General features: G+C 42.2%; 1 protein-coding gene across 40 annotated transcripts in view; it reads right to left on the bottom strand.

Annotated features, from left to right (window-relative positions):
* Positions 1-16,321, bottom strand: part of RALGPS1 (Ral GEF with PH domain and SH3 binding motif 1) — a 309,829-nt gene that overhangs the window by 221,293 nt on the left and 72,215 nt on the right. Inside the window, exon 5 of one of the 40 annotated variants that reach the window (XM_063788302.1) lies at positions 8,424-12,971. The exons of 37 other annotated variants lie outside the window; for them this stretch is intronic. In XM_063788302.1, the coding sequence (XP_063644372.1) occupies positions 12,861-12,971 (111 nt within the window). In that variant the 3' untranslated portion in view covers positions 8,424-12,860. Of the gene's footprint in view, positions 1-8,423; positions 12,972-16,321 lie in introns of those variants that run through there. 2 more of the 40 variants (XM_063788303.1, XM_063788301.1) reach the window with 2 other exon arrangements.

The following is a 16,321-nucleotide window of genomic DNA, read 5'->3' on the forward strand; positions in this document are numbered from 1 at the left end:
GGCATTATTCACAATAGCAAAGACTTGGAACCAACCCAAATGCCCAACAATGATAGACTGGATTAAGAAAATGTGGCACATATACACCATGGAATACTATGCAGCCATAAAAAATGATGAGTTCATGTCCTTTGTAAGGACATGGATGAAATTGGAAATCATCATTCTCAGTAAACTATCGCAAGAACAAAAAACCAAACACCACATATTCTCACTCATAGGTGGGAATTGAACAATGAGATCACATGGACACAGGAAGGGGAATATCACACTCTGGGAACTGTGGTGGGGTGGGGGGAGGGGGGAGGGATAGCATTGGGAGATATACCTAATGCTAGATGACGAGTTAGTGGGTGCAGTGCACCAGCATGGCACATGTATACATATGTAACTAACCTGCACAATGTGCACATGTACCCTAAAACTTAAAGTATAATTAAAAAAAAAAAAGAATGTTTGTGGCATCACTACTCATAATAGCTCCAAACCAGAAACCCAAAATATCCATCACCATTGAAAAATATAAATAAAATATGATCTACTCATACAATGAATGGAATACCACACAAAAATGAGAAAGAAAAAAACTCCTGCTACACACAAAAACATGATAAATCTCACATATATAATGTTAAGTGAAAGAAGCCAGAAAAAATGTACGTATTTTATGATTCTATTTATATAAAGTTCAAAAACAGACAAAACTACCTATGGTGATAGAATCATGGTTACATTTGTACATAGTTGATGACTTGGAGGGGGCATGAGGTAGCCTTCTGGGGTGCTGGTATGTTTTACATCTTGATCCAGATGGTGGCTACATTGTTTGTTTGCTTTGTAAAAATGCATTGAGTTATAGCCTTAAGATTTGTGTACCTGATTATATGCATTTTAAAAAATTTCTTTAAAAGATAATAGACTTTAACAGATTATCATTTAATGCAAATGTATTAACAATATAGAGACTACTGCATATATATTTTATTTTTATTTTTTATTTTTGAGATGGAGTCTCACTCTTGTTGCCAAGGCTGGAGCGCAATGGCACGATCTCGGCTCACTGCAACCTCCACCTCCCAGGTTCAAGCAATTCTCCTGCCTCAACCTCCCAAGGAGCTTGAATTACAGGCACGCGCCTCCACACCCAGCTAATTTTTGTATTTTTAGTAGAGACGGGGTTTCACCATGTTGGCCAGGCTGGTCTCGAACTCCTGACCTAGTAATCCACCCAACTCAGCCTCCCAAAGTGCTAGGATTACAGGTGTGAGCCACCGCGCCCAGCCCGATTATTGCATATTTAGAAGAAAAATGTATGACAACAATACTGCAAAGAATAGGACGGAGGTAAATAGACATACACTGTTGTAAATGTCTTACACTATACATAAAATGGTATATTATCACTTGAAAGTAGACTATAAGTTTAAAATATATACTAAAAACCCTAAACCAACCACTGAAATTAAAGAAATTATACCTCATAAGCCAATAAAGAAGTTAAGGTGGAATCATGAAGTGTGCTCAATTAATTAAAAAGAAGTCAGAGAAAGAAGGAAAAGAGAACAAAAAATAGTGTGAACTTACTTTTTTTTTTTTTTTTGAGACAGAGTCTTGCTCTGTCACCCAGGCTTGAGTGCAGTGGCACAATCATGGCTCACTACAGCCTCAACCTCCTGGGTTCAAGTGATCCCCCCACCTCAGCCTCCTAATAGCTGGGACTACAGGCATGCACCACCATGCCCAGTTAAGTTTTGTTTTGTTTTGTTTTGTTTTGTTTTGTTTTGTAGAGACAGAGTCTCACTATGTTAGGCTCAAGCAACCCACCCACCTCAGCCTCCCAAAGTGTTGGGATTATAGGTGTGAGCCACCACGCCTGGCCTGAACTTACTTTTTTCTCAAGTTCATACCAAACATTTACCAAGATTGACCATATTCTTAGCCACTAGTCTCAATAAATTTAAATTAAGTCATACAAAGTATGTTCTCTAACTACAATGGAATTAGAAATCAATAGCAGAGGCCGGGCGTGGTGGCTCACACCTATAATTCCAGCACTTTGGGAGGCTGAGGCAGGTGGATTACCTGAGGTCAGGAGTTTGAGACCAGCCTGACCAACACGGCGAAGCCCCGTCTCTACTAAAAATACAAAAAAAAAAAAAAAATTAGCCAGAGGTGGTGGTGCATGACTGTAATCCCAGCTACTCTGGAGGCTGAGGCAGGAGAATCGCTTGAACCTGGGAAGCAAAGGTTGCAGTGAGCCGAGATCGTATCTTTGCACTCCAGCCTCGGCAACAAGAGTGAAACTCCATCTCAAAAAAAAAAAAAAAAAAAAAAAAAAAAGACAAGACAAGACAAGACAAGAAATCAATAGCAGGAATATACCTAGCCATTCCTCAAATATTTGGAAACTGAATAACACATCTTTAATAGTTCATGGGTCAAAAAGAAATCAAAAGGAAAATTAGAAAGCATTTGAATTTAATGGAAATGAAGGCCCAAAATATCAAAATGCGTAGGAGCAAAGCTAGAGCAGCACTTAGAAGAAAATTTATAGCATTAGATGCCTACATTAGCAATGAAGAAAGCGCTCAAATCATTGACTTCAGCTTCTACTTAAGAAACTATAAAAGAAGAGCAAATTAAACCCAAAGTAAGCAGAAGAAAGAATATGAACTGAAATCAATGGATCAGAAAACAGAAAAGCCATAGAAAAAATAATGAAACCAAAAGCTCTCCTTGAGATCAATAAAATTAGTAAATTTTAGCTGGACTGACCAGGGGAAAAAAAGAGATACAAATTACCAATATGAGGAATGAGAGCAGGGGACATCATGACAGATCCTACAGATATTAAAAGAATAAAAAGGGAATATTATGAACAACTTCATGGGAATAAATTTAACAACTTAGATAAAATGCACAGGCTCAATGAAAAACACAACCAAAACTCACTAAAAAAGAAACAGATAAACTGAATAGTTAGAGAAACTAAATTTGTGGTTTAAAAGCTTTCCACAATGATCTAGCAATCACTCTCATTGGTATTTACCCAAATGGGTTGAAAACTTGTGTTCACACAGAAATCTGCATATGAACCTTTACAGAAGCTTTATTCATAATTGCCAAAACTTTGAAGCAATCAAGATATCCCTCAGTAGGTGAATGGATAAACTTTGGTATATGCAAACAATAAATTATTATTCAGCACTAAAAAGAAATGAGCTATCAAGCCATGAAAAGACATGAAGAAAACATAAATGCTTATTACTAAATCAAAGAAGCCAATCTGAAAAGGCTACATACTATATGATTCTAACTATAAGACATTCTGGAAAAGGTAAAACTATGAAGATAGTGAAAAGTCCAGTGGTGCCAGGGGTTAAGAGAGAAGAAGAGATGAATAGGTGGGGCACAGAGGATTTTAGAATAGTAAAACTATTCTGTATGACACTATAATGGCAGATGCATGTGATTACATATTTGTCAAACTGATAGAATGCACAACACCATGAATTAACTCTAATGAAAACTATGGACTTTGGGTGATGATGCTGTATCAGTGTAGGGTCTTCAATTTTAACAAATCCACTCTGGGGGAGGATGCTGATAGTGGGGGAGGCTGTGCATGTACGGGGTCAGGAGATACAGAATGTACACTCTATACTTTCTGCTCAATTTTGCTAGTAATCTGAAACTGTTTTTATTATTATTATTATATTTTAAGTTTTAGGGTACATGTGCACAACGTGCAGGTTTGTTACATATGTATACATGTGCCATGTTGGTGTGCTGCACCCATTAACTCGTCATTTAGCATTAGGTATATCTCCTAATGCTATCCCTCCCCCCTCCCCCCACCCCACAACAGTCCCCAGTGTGTGATGTTCCCCTTCCTGTGTCCACGTGTTCTCATTGTTCAGTTCCCACCTGTAAGTGAGAACATGTGGTGTTTGGTTTTTTGTCCTTGCGATAGTTTGCTGAGAATGATGGTTTCCAGCTTCATCCATGTCCCTACAAAGGACATGAACTCATCATTTTTTATGGCTGCATTGTATTCCATGGTGTATATGTGCCACATTTTCTTAATCCAGTCTATCGTTGTTGGACATTTAGGTTGGTTCCAAGTCTTTGCTATTGTGAATAGTGCCGCTATAAACATACATGTGCATGTGTCTTTATAGCAGCATGATTTATAGTCCTTTGGGTATATACCCAGTAATGGGATGGCTGAGTCAAATGGTATTTCTAGTTCCAGATCCCTGAGGAATTGCCACACTGACTTCCACAATGGTTGAACTAGTTTACAGTCCCACCAACAGTGTCAAAGTGTTCCTATTTCTCCACATCCTCTCCAGCACCTGTTGTTTCCTGACTTTTTAATGATTGCCATTCTAACTGGTGTGAGATGGTATCTCATTGTGGTTTTGATTTGCATTGCTCTGATGGCCAGTAATGATGAGCATTTTTTCATGTGTTCTTTGGCTGCATAAATGTCTTCTTTTGAGAAGTGTCTGTTCATATCCTTTGCCCACTTTTTGATGGGGTTGTTTGTTTTTTTCTTGTAAATTTGAGTTCATTGTAGATTCTGGGTATTAGCCCTTTGTCAGATGAGTAGGTTGCAAAAATTTTCTCCCATTCTGTAGGTTGCCTGTTCACTCTGATGGTAGTTTCTTTTGCTGTGCAGGAGCTCTTTAGTTTAATTAGATCCCATTTGTCAATTCTGGCTTTTGTTGCCATTGCTTTTGGTGTTTTAGATATGAAGTCCTTGCCCATGCCTATGTCCTGAATGGTATTGCCTAGGTTTTCTTCTAGGGTTTTTATGGTTTTAGGTCTAACATTTAAGTCTTTAATCCATCTTGAATTAACTTTTGTATAACGTGTAAGGAAGGGATCCAGTTTCAGCTTTCTACATATGGCTAGCCAGTTTTCCCAGCACCATTTATTAAATAGGGAATCCTTTCCCCATTGCTTGTTTTTCTCAGGTTTGTCAAAGATCAGATAGTTGTAGATATGCAGCATTGTTTCTGAGGGCTCTGTTCTGTTCCATTGGTCCATATCTCTGTTTTGGTACCAGTACCATGCTGTTTTGGGTACTGTAGCCTTGTAGTATAGTTTGAAGTCAGGTAGCATGATGCCTCCAGCTTTGTTCTTTTGGCTTAGGATTGACTTGGCGATGTGGGCTCTTTTTTGGTTCCATATGAACTTTTAAGTAGTTTTTTCCAATTCCGTGAAGAAAGTCATTGGTAGCTTGATGGGGATGGCATTGAATCTATAAATCACCTTGGGCAGTATGGCCATTTTCACGATATTGATTCTTCCTACCCATGAGCATGGAATGTTCTTTCATTTGTTTGTATCCTCTTTTATTTCCTTGAGCAGTGGTTTGTAGTTCTCCTTGAAGAGGTCCTTCACATCCCTTGTAAGTTGGATTCTTAGGTATTTTATTCTCTTTGAAGCAATTGTGAATGGGAGTTCACTCATGATTTGGTTCTCTGTCTGTTATTGGTGTGTAAGAATGCTTGTGATTTTTGTACATTGATTTTGAATCCTGAGACTTTGCTGAAGTTGTTTATCAGCTTGAGGAGATTTTGGGCTGAGATGATGGGGTTTTCTAGCTATACAATCACGTCATCTGCAAACAGGGACAATTTGACTTCCTCTTTTCCTAATTGAATACCCTTTATTTCCTTCTCCTGCCTAATTGCCCTGGCCAGAACTTCCAACACTATGTTGAATAGGAGTGGTGAGAGAGGGCATCCCTGTCTTGTGCCAGTTTTCAAAGCAAATGCTTCTAGTTTTTGCCCATTCAGTATGATATTGGCTGTGGGTTTGTCATAGATAGCTCTTATTATTTTGAGATACATCCCATCAATATCTAATTTATTGAGAGTTTTTAGCATGAAGCGTTGTTGAATTTTGTCAAAGGCCTTTTCTGCATCTATTGAGATAATCATGTGGTTTTTGTCTTTGGTTCTGTTTATATGCTGGATTACATTTATTGATTTGTGTATGTTGAACCAGCCTTGCATCCCAGGGATGAAGCCCACTTGATCATGGTGGATAAGCTTTTTGATGTGCTGCTGGATTCGGTTTGCCAGTATTTTATTGAGGATTTTTGCATCAATGTTCATCAAGGATATTGGTCTAAAATTCTCTTTTTTGGTTGTGTCTCTGCCCGGCTTTGGTATCAGGATGACGCTGGCCTCATAAAATGAGTTAGGGAGGATTCCCTCTTTTTCTATTGATTGGAATAGTTTCAGAAGGATTGGTATCAGCTCCTCTTTGTACCTCTGGTAGAATTCGGCTGTGAATCCATCTGGTCCTGGACTTTTTTTGGTTGGTAAGCTATTGATTATTGCCTCAATTTCAGAGCCTGTTACTGGTCTATTCAGAGATTCAACTTCTTCCTGGTTTAGTCTTGGGAGGATGCATGTGTCAAGGAATTTATCCATTTCTTCTAGATTTTCTAGTTTATTTGCGTAGAGGTGTTTGTAGTATTCTCTGATGGTAGTTTGTATTTCTGTGGGATCGGTGGTGATATACCTTTATCATTTTTTATTGCATCTATTTGATTCTTCTCTCTTTTCTTCTTTATTAGTCTTGCTAGCAGTCTATCAATTTTGTTGATCTTTTCAAAAAAACCAGCTCCTGGATTCATTAATTTTTTGAAGGGTTTTTTGTGTCTCTATTTCCTTCAGTTCTGCTCTGATTTTAGTTATTTCTTGCCTTCTGCTAGCTTTTGAATGTGTTTGCTCTTGCTTTTCTAGTTCTTTTAATTGTGATGTCAGGGTGTCAATTTTAGATCTTTCCTGCTTTCTCTTGTGGCCATTCAGTGCTATAAATTTCCCTCTACACACTGCTTTGAATGTGTCTCAGAGATTCTGGTATGTTGTGTCTTTGTTCTCGTTGGTTTCAAAGAACATCTTTATTTCTGCCTTCATTTCATTATTTACCCAGTAGTTATTCAGGAGCAGGTTGTTCGGTTTCCATGTAGTTGAGTGGTTTTGAGTGAGTTTCTTAATCCTGAGTTCTAGTTTGATTGCACTGTGTTCTGAGAGACAGTTTGTTATAATTTCTGTTCTTTTACATTTGCTGAGGAGTGCTTTACTTCCAACTATGTGGTCAATTTTGGAGTAGGTGTGGTGTGGTGCTGAAAAGAATGTATATTCTGTTGATTTGGGGTGGAGAGTTCTGTAGATGTCTATTAGGTCTGCTTGGTGCAGAGCTGAGTTCAATTCCTGGGTATCCTTGTTAACTTTCTGTCTCGTTGATCTGTCTAATGTTGACAGTGGGGTGTTAAAGTCTCCCATTATTATTGTGTGGGAGTCTAAGTCTCTTTGTAGGTCACTAAGGACGTGCTTTATGAATCTGGGTGCTCCAGTATTGGGTGCATATATATTTAGGATAGTTAGCTCTTGTTGAATTGATCCCTTTACCATTATGTAATGGCCTTCTTTGTCTCTTTTGATCTTTGTTGGTTTAAAGTCTGTTTTATCAGAGACTAGGATTGCAACCCTTGCCTTTTTTTGTTTTCCATTTGCTTGGTAGATCTTCCTCTATCCCTTTATTTTGAGCCTATGTGTGTCTCTGCACGTGAGATGGGTTTCCTGAATACAGCACACTGATGGGTCTTGACTCTTTATCCAATTTGCCAGTCTGTGTCTTTTAATTGGAGCATTTAGCCCATTTACATTTAAAGTTAATATTGTTATGTGTGAATTTGATCCTGTCATTATGATGTTAGCTGGTTATTTTGCTCATTAGTTGATGCAGTTTCTTCCTAGCCTTGATGGTCTTTACAATTTGGCATGTTTTTGCAGTGGGTGGTACTTGTTGTTCCTTTCCATGTTTAGTGCTTCCTTCAGGAGCTCTTGTAGGGCAGGCCTGGTGGTGACAAAATCTCTCAGTATTTGCTTGTCTGTAAAGTGTTTTATTTCTCCTTCACTTATGAAGCTTAGTTTGGCTGGATATGAAATTCTGGGTTGAAAATTCTCTTCTTTAAGAATGTTGAATATTGGTCCCCACTCTCTTCTGGCTTGTAGAGTTTCTGCCAAGAGATCAGCTGTTAGTCTGATGGGCTTCCCTTTGTGGGTAACCCGACCTTTCTGTCTGGCTGCCCTTAACATTTTTTCCTTCATTTCAACTTTGGTGAATCTGATAATTATGTGTCTTGGAGTTGCTCTTCTCGAGGAGTATCTTTGTGGCATTCTCTGTATTTCCTGAATTTGAATGTTGGCCTGTCTTGCTAGATTGGGGACGTTCTCCTGGATAATATCCTGCAGAGTGTTTTCCAACTTGGTTCCATTCTCCCCGTCACTTTCAGGTACACCAATCAGACGTAGATTTGGTCTTTTCACATAGTCCCATATTTCTTGGAGGCTTTGTTCATTTCTTTTTATTCTTTTTTCTCTAAACTTCTCTTCTTGCTTCATTTCATTCATTTCACCTTCCATCACTGATACCCTTTCTTCCAGTTGATCGCATCGGCTACTGAGGCTTCTGCATTCATCACGTGGCTCTCGTGCCTTGGTTTTCAGCTCCATCAGGTCCTTTAAGGACTTCTCTGCATTGGTTATTCTAGTTATCCATTCAACTAATTTTTTTTCAAAGCTTTTAACTTCTTTGCCATTGGTTCAAATTTCCTCCTGTAGCTCGGGGTAGTTTGATCATCTGAAGCCTTCTTCTCTCAACTCTCAAAGTCATTCTCCGTCCAGCTTTGTTCTGTTGCTGGTGAGGAGCTGTGTTCCTTTGGAGAAGGAGAGGTGCTCTGATTTTTAGAGTTTCCAGTTTTTCTGCTCTGTTTTTTTTCCCATCTTTGTGGTTTTATCTACCTTTGGTCTTTGATGATGGTGACGTACAGATGGGTTTTTGGTGTGGATGTTCTTCCTGTTTGTTAGTTTTCCTTCTAACAGACAGGACCCTCAGCTGCAGGTCTGTTGGAGTTTGCTAGAGGCCCACTCCAGACCCTGTTTGCCTGGGTTTCAGCAGCGGTGGCTGCAGAACAGCAGATATTGGTGAATCGCAAATACTGCTGCCTGATCGTTCCTCTGGAAGTTTTGTCTCAGAGGAGTGCCCGGTCGTGTGAGGTGTCAGTCCGCCCCTACTGGGGGGTGCCTCCCAGTTAGGCTACTCTGGGGTCAGGGACCCACTTGAAGAACCAGTCTGCCCGTTCTCAGATCTCAAGCTGCGTGCTGGGAGAACCACTACTCTCTTCAAAGCTCAGTTGGAAATGCAGAAATCACCCATCTTCTGCGTCGCTCACGCTGGGAGCTGTAGACCGGAGCTAAAGTGGAAGCTTTTTACTCTAAAACTGTTCTTAAAAATAAACTGTATTTAAAAGAAAAAAAAAAACTTTCCACAGAGAAAACTCCAGACCTAGGTGGCTCTACTGGTGATATCTACCAAATATTTAAGAAAGACTCATACTAATTCTATACAAACTCTTCTTGAAAATTGAAAAGGAAGGAATACTTCTCAACTCATTTTGTGAGGGCAGCATTATGCTGATACCAAAACCAGACAAAAACTTTACAGGAAAAGAAAAACATGGATCAATATTCCCCATTATGAACACAGATGCAGAAATTCTAAACACAATTTTAACAAATCAAATCCAACAATATACAAAAAAGATAATTAATTCATCATAACCAAGTGGGGTTTACCACAGCAATACAAGGTTGGTTTAATAGTCAAAAATCAATCAATGTAATTCTCTAAAGTAACAGACTGAAAAAGAAAAACCATATGATTATGTCAATAGATGCAGGAAAAGCATTTGATAAAACTCAAATACCCATTCCAGATTAAACTCTTAGTAAATTAGGAATACAAGGAAATTTCCTCAACCTGATAAAAAGACCTCTATGAAAAAACCTACTGCTAACAGCAAACATCATCCTTAATGAGTAAAGGCCACTTTTCTTCTAAGATCAGGACCACGCCAAGAATATCTGCACTCACCACTTCTACCCAACATTGTACTAGAGGCTGTAGCCCATGCAACAAGGCAAGAAAAAGAAACAATAGCATCCAGTTCAGAAAGAAACAAGACTGTCATTATTCACAGAGGCATCATTATCTGTGTAGAAAACCCTACATATATTTGGCAAAAGATGATAAGGCCTATACAATGCAAACTACACAACATTACTAAAATAAATTAGAGAAGACCTACATACATGAGGTGATATACTGTGTTATGAGTCCTTAATACATGGAGTTACATTGTGTTTCATAGTTCAGGTGATGCAATATCATTAAAATGTCAATTCTCCCCAAATGGATCTACAGATTCAACACAATCACAGTCAAAATCCCAGCAGACTTCTTCGGTAAAACTTAACAAGTTGATCCTAAAATGCATATTGAAATGCCAAGGATTAGAATAGTCAGAACAATTTTGAAACAGAATAACAAACTTTAAGGACGTACCCTACCTAATTTCAAGAACAGTGGAAGAGGAGGAAAGGATTGCAAAGAGGTATTAAAAAATTTTTGGGGTGATGGGTATGTTCATTATATTGAGATGGTGATGGTTTTACAGATACATACATATCAAATTGTTGACTTTAGTATGCATAGTTTATCATATGTAAATTATACCTCAATAACGCTGAAAATAATCTCATGCTGTCCTCATGTCCAATTCTTTTGAGGTAGTCATATTATAATTTCCATTTTACTGATACAGAAACTGAGACTCAGAGAGGCTAAGTGACTTGACCATGGTCACAGAGATAGAAATCCAGGTCCTTCTCTCTCCAGAGCCCAAGCTCTTAAGCTTTAAGCCATACAGGTGGAAATGCTTTTCTACACACCTGTCATTCAACAAACAAGTATTGACAAGTATTGATCCTGTCATGTACCAGACACTGCTTGCCATGAGGGATATAGCAATGACAGATGAGGTCCTACCCTTGGGAAGCTTTACATACTGCTGAGCCCAGAGCCCTTCTCAGCTTGACTTATCAGCGCTGCCTATTGCTTTTCTCCTTATTACTTCCCAGACTTCTCTCAAAAATTAAGAAACAATTTGTGAGTTTCTGCCATGTGCGAGGTCCATTCTAGGCCCCCTCTTCCACAATCTTCTTAACCATCATAACACTATGAGATGGGTATCATTTCCACTTTACAGAGAAGAAAACAGAGACACAGAAAGATGAGGGAACTTGCCTATGATCACACAGCTACAGAGTAGCAGAGCCAAGTTTCAAATGCAGACCTTCCTGCCTCCAAAACTTATGATCCTCTCACTACCCCAAACCTCCTGGGATCATGTAGTTGTTCCTATGACAAGAGTTCAAACAAACCCTCTTTTCCTTGCAGACAAAAATCCCAACCAGGCACCAAGTCCCCATGGATGAAAACAGCTGTTCACCAAAGGCTCTGTTTTGTGTTATTTATTCACTTAAAAGGAAATTTGGTTTCTAACCAACACTAATGTCATATCCATGCTCAAGAAGGAAAAAAAAAAATGAGTCTCAAAGTTGCAAAGTGTTGGATCAAATGTGCTGCTGGCCTGTGTGTGCAGCCAGTTCAGACTCCTGCCCCAGTAGCCTCTCCCCACCCTTCAGGCAGGTCTTATCCTGCGGCTCAGAGAGGAACTCCAGCCCCTACTCTTATCTCCACCATGAAATGAATGGAGTTGGGGGAATTCCTTTTCTACTCTGTTTCCATTGTGACAAGAAACTGTTAAAACAGACCAATTCCTAGAAAATGGGCAAATAACAAATGTGAACTCAGAGCGGTAACAAATTAGACAGCTGTTTAGCCTTTGGGTGCTAAGTAACGATAGCTCTAATGAGTCTTATGCTGGGAGCCCTCTTTTCTATGCCTTGGCCCCAACTTGTGGACACCAAGACTGCCCCTACCACCTAATCCAGTTTTTTGAACAAAGAGAGGCAGATAGCATAGAAGTGGAAAGGATTCAAGGGATTTTAGTATTATTACTACTGCTACATCCTAAATGTATTCGACAAAAAACAAACAACATCAGGCACTGCATTAGATCACAGGAGTCAGGGATGAAGAGTAGTGGCATGATCTCTGCATTCCTGGAGTTCACAAACCAGGAGGGAAACAGACTTTGAACTCATAATTCAAACTTTTAAAAGTCGTAATATTTCAGTACGAGGGTGAAAAGTGCCATACGTAAGAAGTATGAGGCGGCTATGAGAGGGAGCATGAGAAGGAGGAGCACTACCTCGGAGCTCTGACTGCTCATCATCTCCCGGAGGCAGAGCAGAGCATTCCAGGCAGAGGGCACAACCTGTGCGGAGGTGCTGAGACAGGAGTGAACACCAGGGAGGCTGTGGTGCGCACACAAAGTGGTGAACTGGAGCAGGAGAGAGTCGGGAGGTCTGCTGCTGGCCTATTTCACAGAGCCTGGGAGGCTGCATGAAGGCGGATCTGCATCCTAGGAGCAGTGGGTAGCCACAGAGGGCGCTAAGCAGGGCAGGGACATGGTCAGACTTTCGCTTTAGAAAGATGTCTCTGGTTCCAAAGAGGAGGCTGGGGGATGGAACTCAATGTGAGGAGACATGAAAAGGCTGCTGCCATCATTCAGGGGAGGGATGGCAGTGGATTAGACTAGGCTGGTGTAGCAGAGAGAGATGGTCTGAGAAAACTGCCCAGCATGTGACCTGAGAGAAGGGTTTTAATGATGTCAGCGAAACCAATCTCCACTTTACAAATGACTGCCTGCTGGCCACATTATTCCCTCTCCGAGGGCCAAACACTGATTCCAAGGAGCAGCAAAGACACACAGGGTTTGTCCGACGTCCAACATTGACCTCGGCTTTCTGGAATGCCCGCTTCTTCAGAGCAGGCAAACGGCATCCAGACAAAAGGCCAGAGGGTCAGGTTCCTGGACCCACAGGCAGTGTTTTCCTGAACTGCAACGTGTCATGTGGCCTGGAGGAAACTGTGGACTTCTGCAGGGAGTCTTCCATTCTGGCAGGCCAGCCTTTCTGCAAACCAGAAAAGGACCCAACAGATGCTGGTCAAGTCAAGCTCAAGGTCTCAAGCTCTAGCCTGATGCAGGGAGGGTGAAATCGAATCCCTCTAGAGTAAGTGTCCCACAGGAATATGTATTTTATCTGCAGAATGCCTCCTTTGTCCCAAAACACTTCTGTTAATGCTGCTCCCACCTCCTCATTCTAACCAGAACTGCCTTTTCCTTAAAACACACTTAGGAGGAACTTAGCAGGTTCCCTCCAGGGCCACAGACAATGAGGAAGAGGGAGAGGAACAGCAGGCCCACCCAGACCACCCCTGGCCTGCCTTCCACTAACACTGAGTAACTGGTCCGTGCCTCAAACCCAGGAATAGATACTGGGGATGTTCTGGTTCCTCACCTCCAAGGCCCACAGTCCAGGCCCACAGCTTGTCTTCAGGGAGGCCCAAGCCGGGTCCTGACACCTCTACTTCCCCTCCACGCTGCTGTATGCTCTCCCACCATGATGCTCCCTTGCCTGTAGCTCTGGCTTGAGTCTTCCCCTCCTCCCATTCTCCTGTTGTCATCTCTACACACTTCACTAAACTTCTCACTTCTGGGTGCCCCCATGCCTCAACCTCTTCTGTGCTTCACAAAGGCACTGCCATCACACCTTCAAGCACAGTCACCAGAGCCACACCACCTCAAAGACCCTGAACTCTGAAATCCTCCTCCCTCCATTATTTCCTGGCTTCCCTCCCCTTCCCCTAACCAAATCTGTGCTTTGCTCTCTTCTTGACTTTTGGTCCTTCAGCGATGATGCTGCTGCTGCTGCTGCTGCTGATGATGATGATAAGGTGGGGTCTTGCTATGTTGCCCAGGCTGGCCTCAAACTCCTAGGCTCAAGTGGTCCTCCCACCTTGGCCTCCTGAGTTCTTCAGCCTTTTTTCAGGCCATCGGCTGTCTCTGGCCCTTCTGGCCTCCCTCCCTACAGGCAACATTGCTGATCACTCTGCTTGACTTAACTAGGCCTCCTCCTACCTCTAGGGCCACTTTCTGGGCATCCTTCCTTGCCCCTTGTTCTTCCTGCTGCTCCCTAAGTGGGCAGCCCACTTTTCTCCAGACACAACTACAGCCTGCTTCCTCTCATCTTGGCCCTTGCAGCAGCCTCACAACCAGTATAACATCAGGCCCTGCCCTTCTCTCCAGTGTGACCACCTTGCCTCATGCAGACTGCTGCAAAATCCTCCTAACTAGTCTCCCTGACTACAGGTGGTTCTGTCTCAGTTGAAATGAACATCTTAAAATACAAATCTGTCCATGGTGCTCCCCTTTTAAAATCCTTCAGAGGGCTGGGTATAGTGGCATACACCTGCAGTCCCAACTACTTGGGAGGCTAAGGTGGGAGGATTGCTTCAGCCCAGGAGTTTGAGGCTGCAGTGAGCTATGATCATGCCATTGCACTTTAGCCTGGGCAACATAGCAGGACTTTGTCTCTATTTTTTGTTTTTTTAAATCTCTCAGTGAATGCTCAGGGCTAACAAGATAAAGCTCATACTCCTTAGTCAGGCACATCTAAGCCTCCCTTCCAAGCCTCACTGCCGTCTCCTGCCCAGCTCAAACTGCCTGGCCCAACCTGGCTCTCTTGACACGTGTCCATGCTCCTCAAAGATGCCAGGCCTTGTATGGCCAGGTTTCAGTGCAAGGCCTCTGAATCTCTCACCCCCGCCAGGCTTGAGGCTCTTCCTTTCTTGCCACCTCCTCTGCTGCTGACCTCACCACTGGTCCTTGTATTTCCTGGCCACTCATCCTCTGGATTTTGGTCCTGGTCTTGCAGGAGAGACCTAGATACACTTCTCCTGTCATGACAGACTTCTCACTGTTCTCCAAACACCCATATGCAACTGAATCTTTCTGCTTTTGCGATGCTCTTGGCCACCCCGTTCTCCTGGCTTCCTTATTCAAACATCCCTTCTGCGGGACATGCTCCTTGCCTTCTGCCCATCCTCACCCTCACTCTTTCCTTGATACGCTAGCGCCCCCACCCCTGAACACTTCTTGTTTACTATTTATTTACATGTCTGCCTGACTCAGGTTGGATTGTGCCGAGGTCCCCTTCATCATTTCTCCAGCATTTAGCACAGTAGACTGATGAATGAGTAAATGAGTGAAGGCAGAGCTGACTACTGGGAAATCTGACAGTGGGGATGGAACAATGTTGGCAGGGGCAGTGAGAAGACTGGAAAAAACACGAGCACTTAGGAAAGCTTTCCACCTCACTGAAATTGGTACCCACTGCAGTTCGTTTCTATCACACTGAGGCCCACTGTACACCATGCCCCAGCTGCCAGTCGGCAAGGGAATGAAACACTGACTTCTGATAAGCCTTTGGCATGTACCAGTATCCCTGGCAATGATGCTCTGGCAGAGCACAGAACTGAGGGAAGAGCAGGTTCTCCTTTTCTTCTCTCAAGAGCACCAGGCACCAAAAGTAGTATTAAATTTTGCTGAGCACATCACCTGTCTTTCCAAAGGGTTATTCATTCTGCCTGAAATTCCCTTTCCAACTGCCCCCCAACTCCCCAAATCACCAATAAGAGATGATCTCTTTCAGCCTTCAAGGCCTAGTGATAATGTCACAACCCTAAGATTGAGTGAGTTCCCCACATGATGTTTGCAGGGCTCCTAGGGCACCATGGTGTATGTCTTGGTCCAGACCTCAGCCTCCCAGCTATCCAGGGCACCAGGATGTGAACCGAGCTCTGAAGGATCCCAGGTACCATGCTCTTAAACACTCTGCTACACAGGTATCACCTCCTCTGGGACACTGGCTCCTGCACAGGTATCACCTGAATATTCTGAGCAACAACCTCCCATCTATAACCCACAGTGCCTATTCAAACTATACACTGGTGAAATGATAGCCACGCATGACTAGGAGCTTGCTTTGTACAGGCACCGTACTAAGTTCTTACATGCCCACTGTAAGGTAAAAGCTATGATTTCCACCCCCCGCCAACTTTACACATGAGAAAATCAAGGCATAAAGAAAATACATGACTTGTCCTAAGTCTCCAAGCTAGAGGGGTGAGGCTGCGACTCAACCTCAGCTTCATCAGATCAAAGTTCATCCTCTTCAAGCTGTGTGGCTTTAACAGACCCAGCAGCTCAGCTCTGACAGAACCCTGGGCTGAATAAAGCACAGGCTGTGCCCATTTTCAGCACATTCTAAGAACAGCAGTTTCCCCTTGATGCTGCTCCATGCTAAAACTAATGACAAAAACAGTTCTGACATTTAGACCAGCCTCTGAGACACTGCTGCGCCTTCAACTCCATAGGCTGGGAACTGGACATACTGACAGACAGATGTGGTAAGGAGCTCTG

Source organism: Pan troglodytes, chromosome 11, assembly GCF_028858775.2.
Source record: "Pan troglodytes isolate AG18354 chromosome 11, NHGRI_mPanTro3-v2.0_pri, whole genome shotgun sequence".
NCBI lineage: Eukaryota > Metazoa > Chordata > Mammalia > Primates > Hominidae > Pan > Pan troglodytes.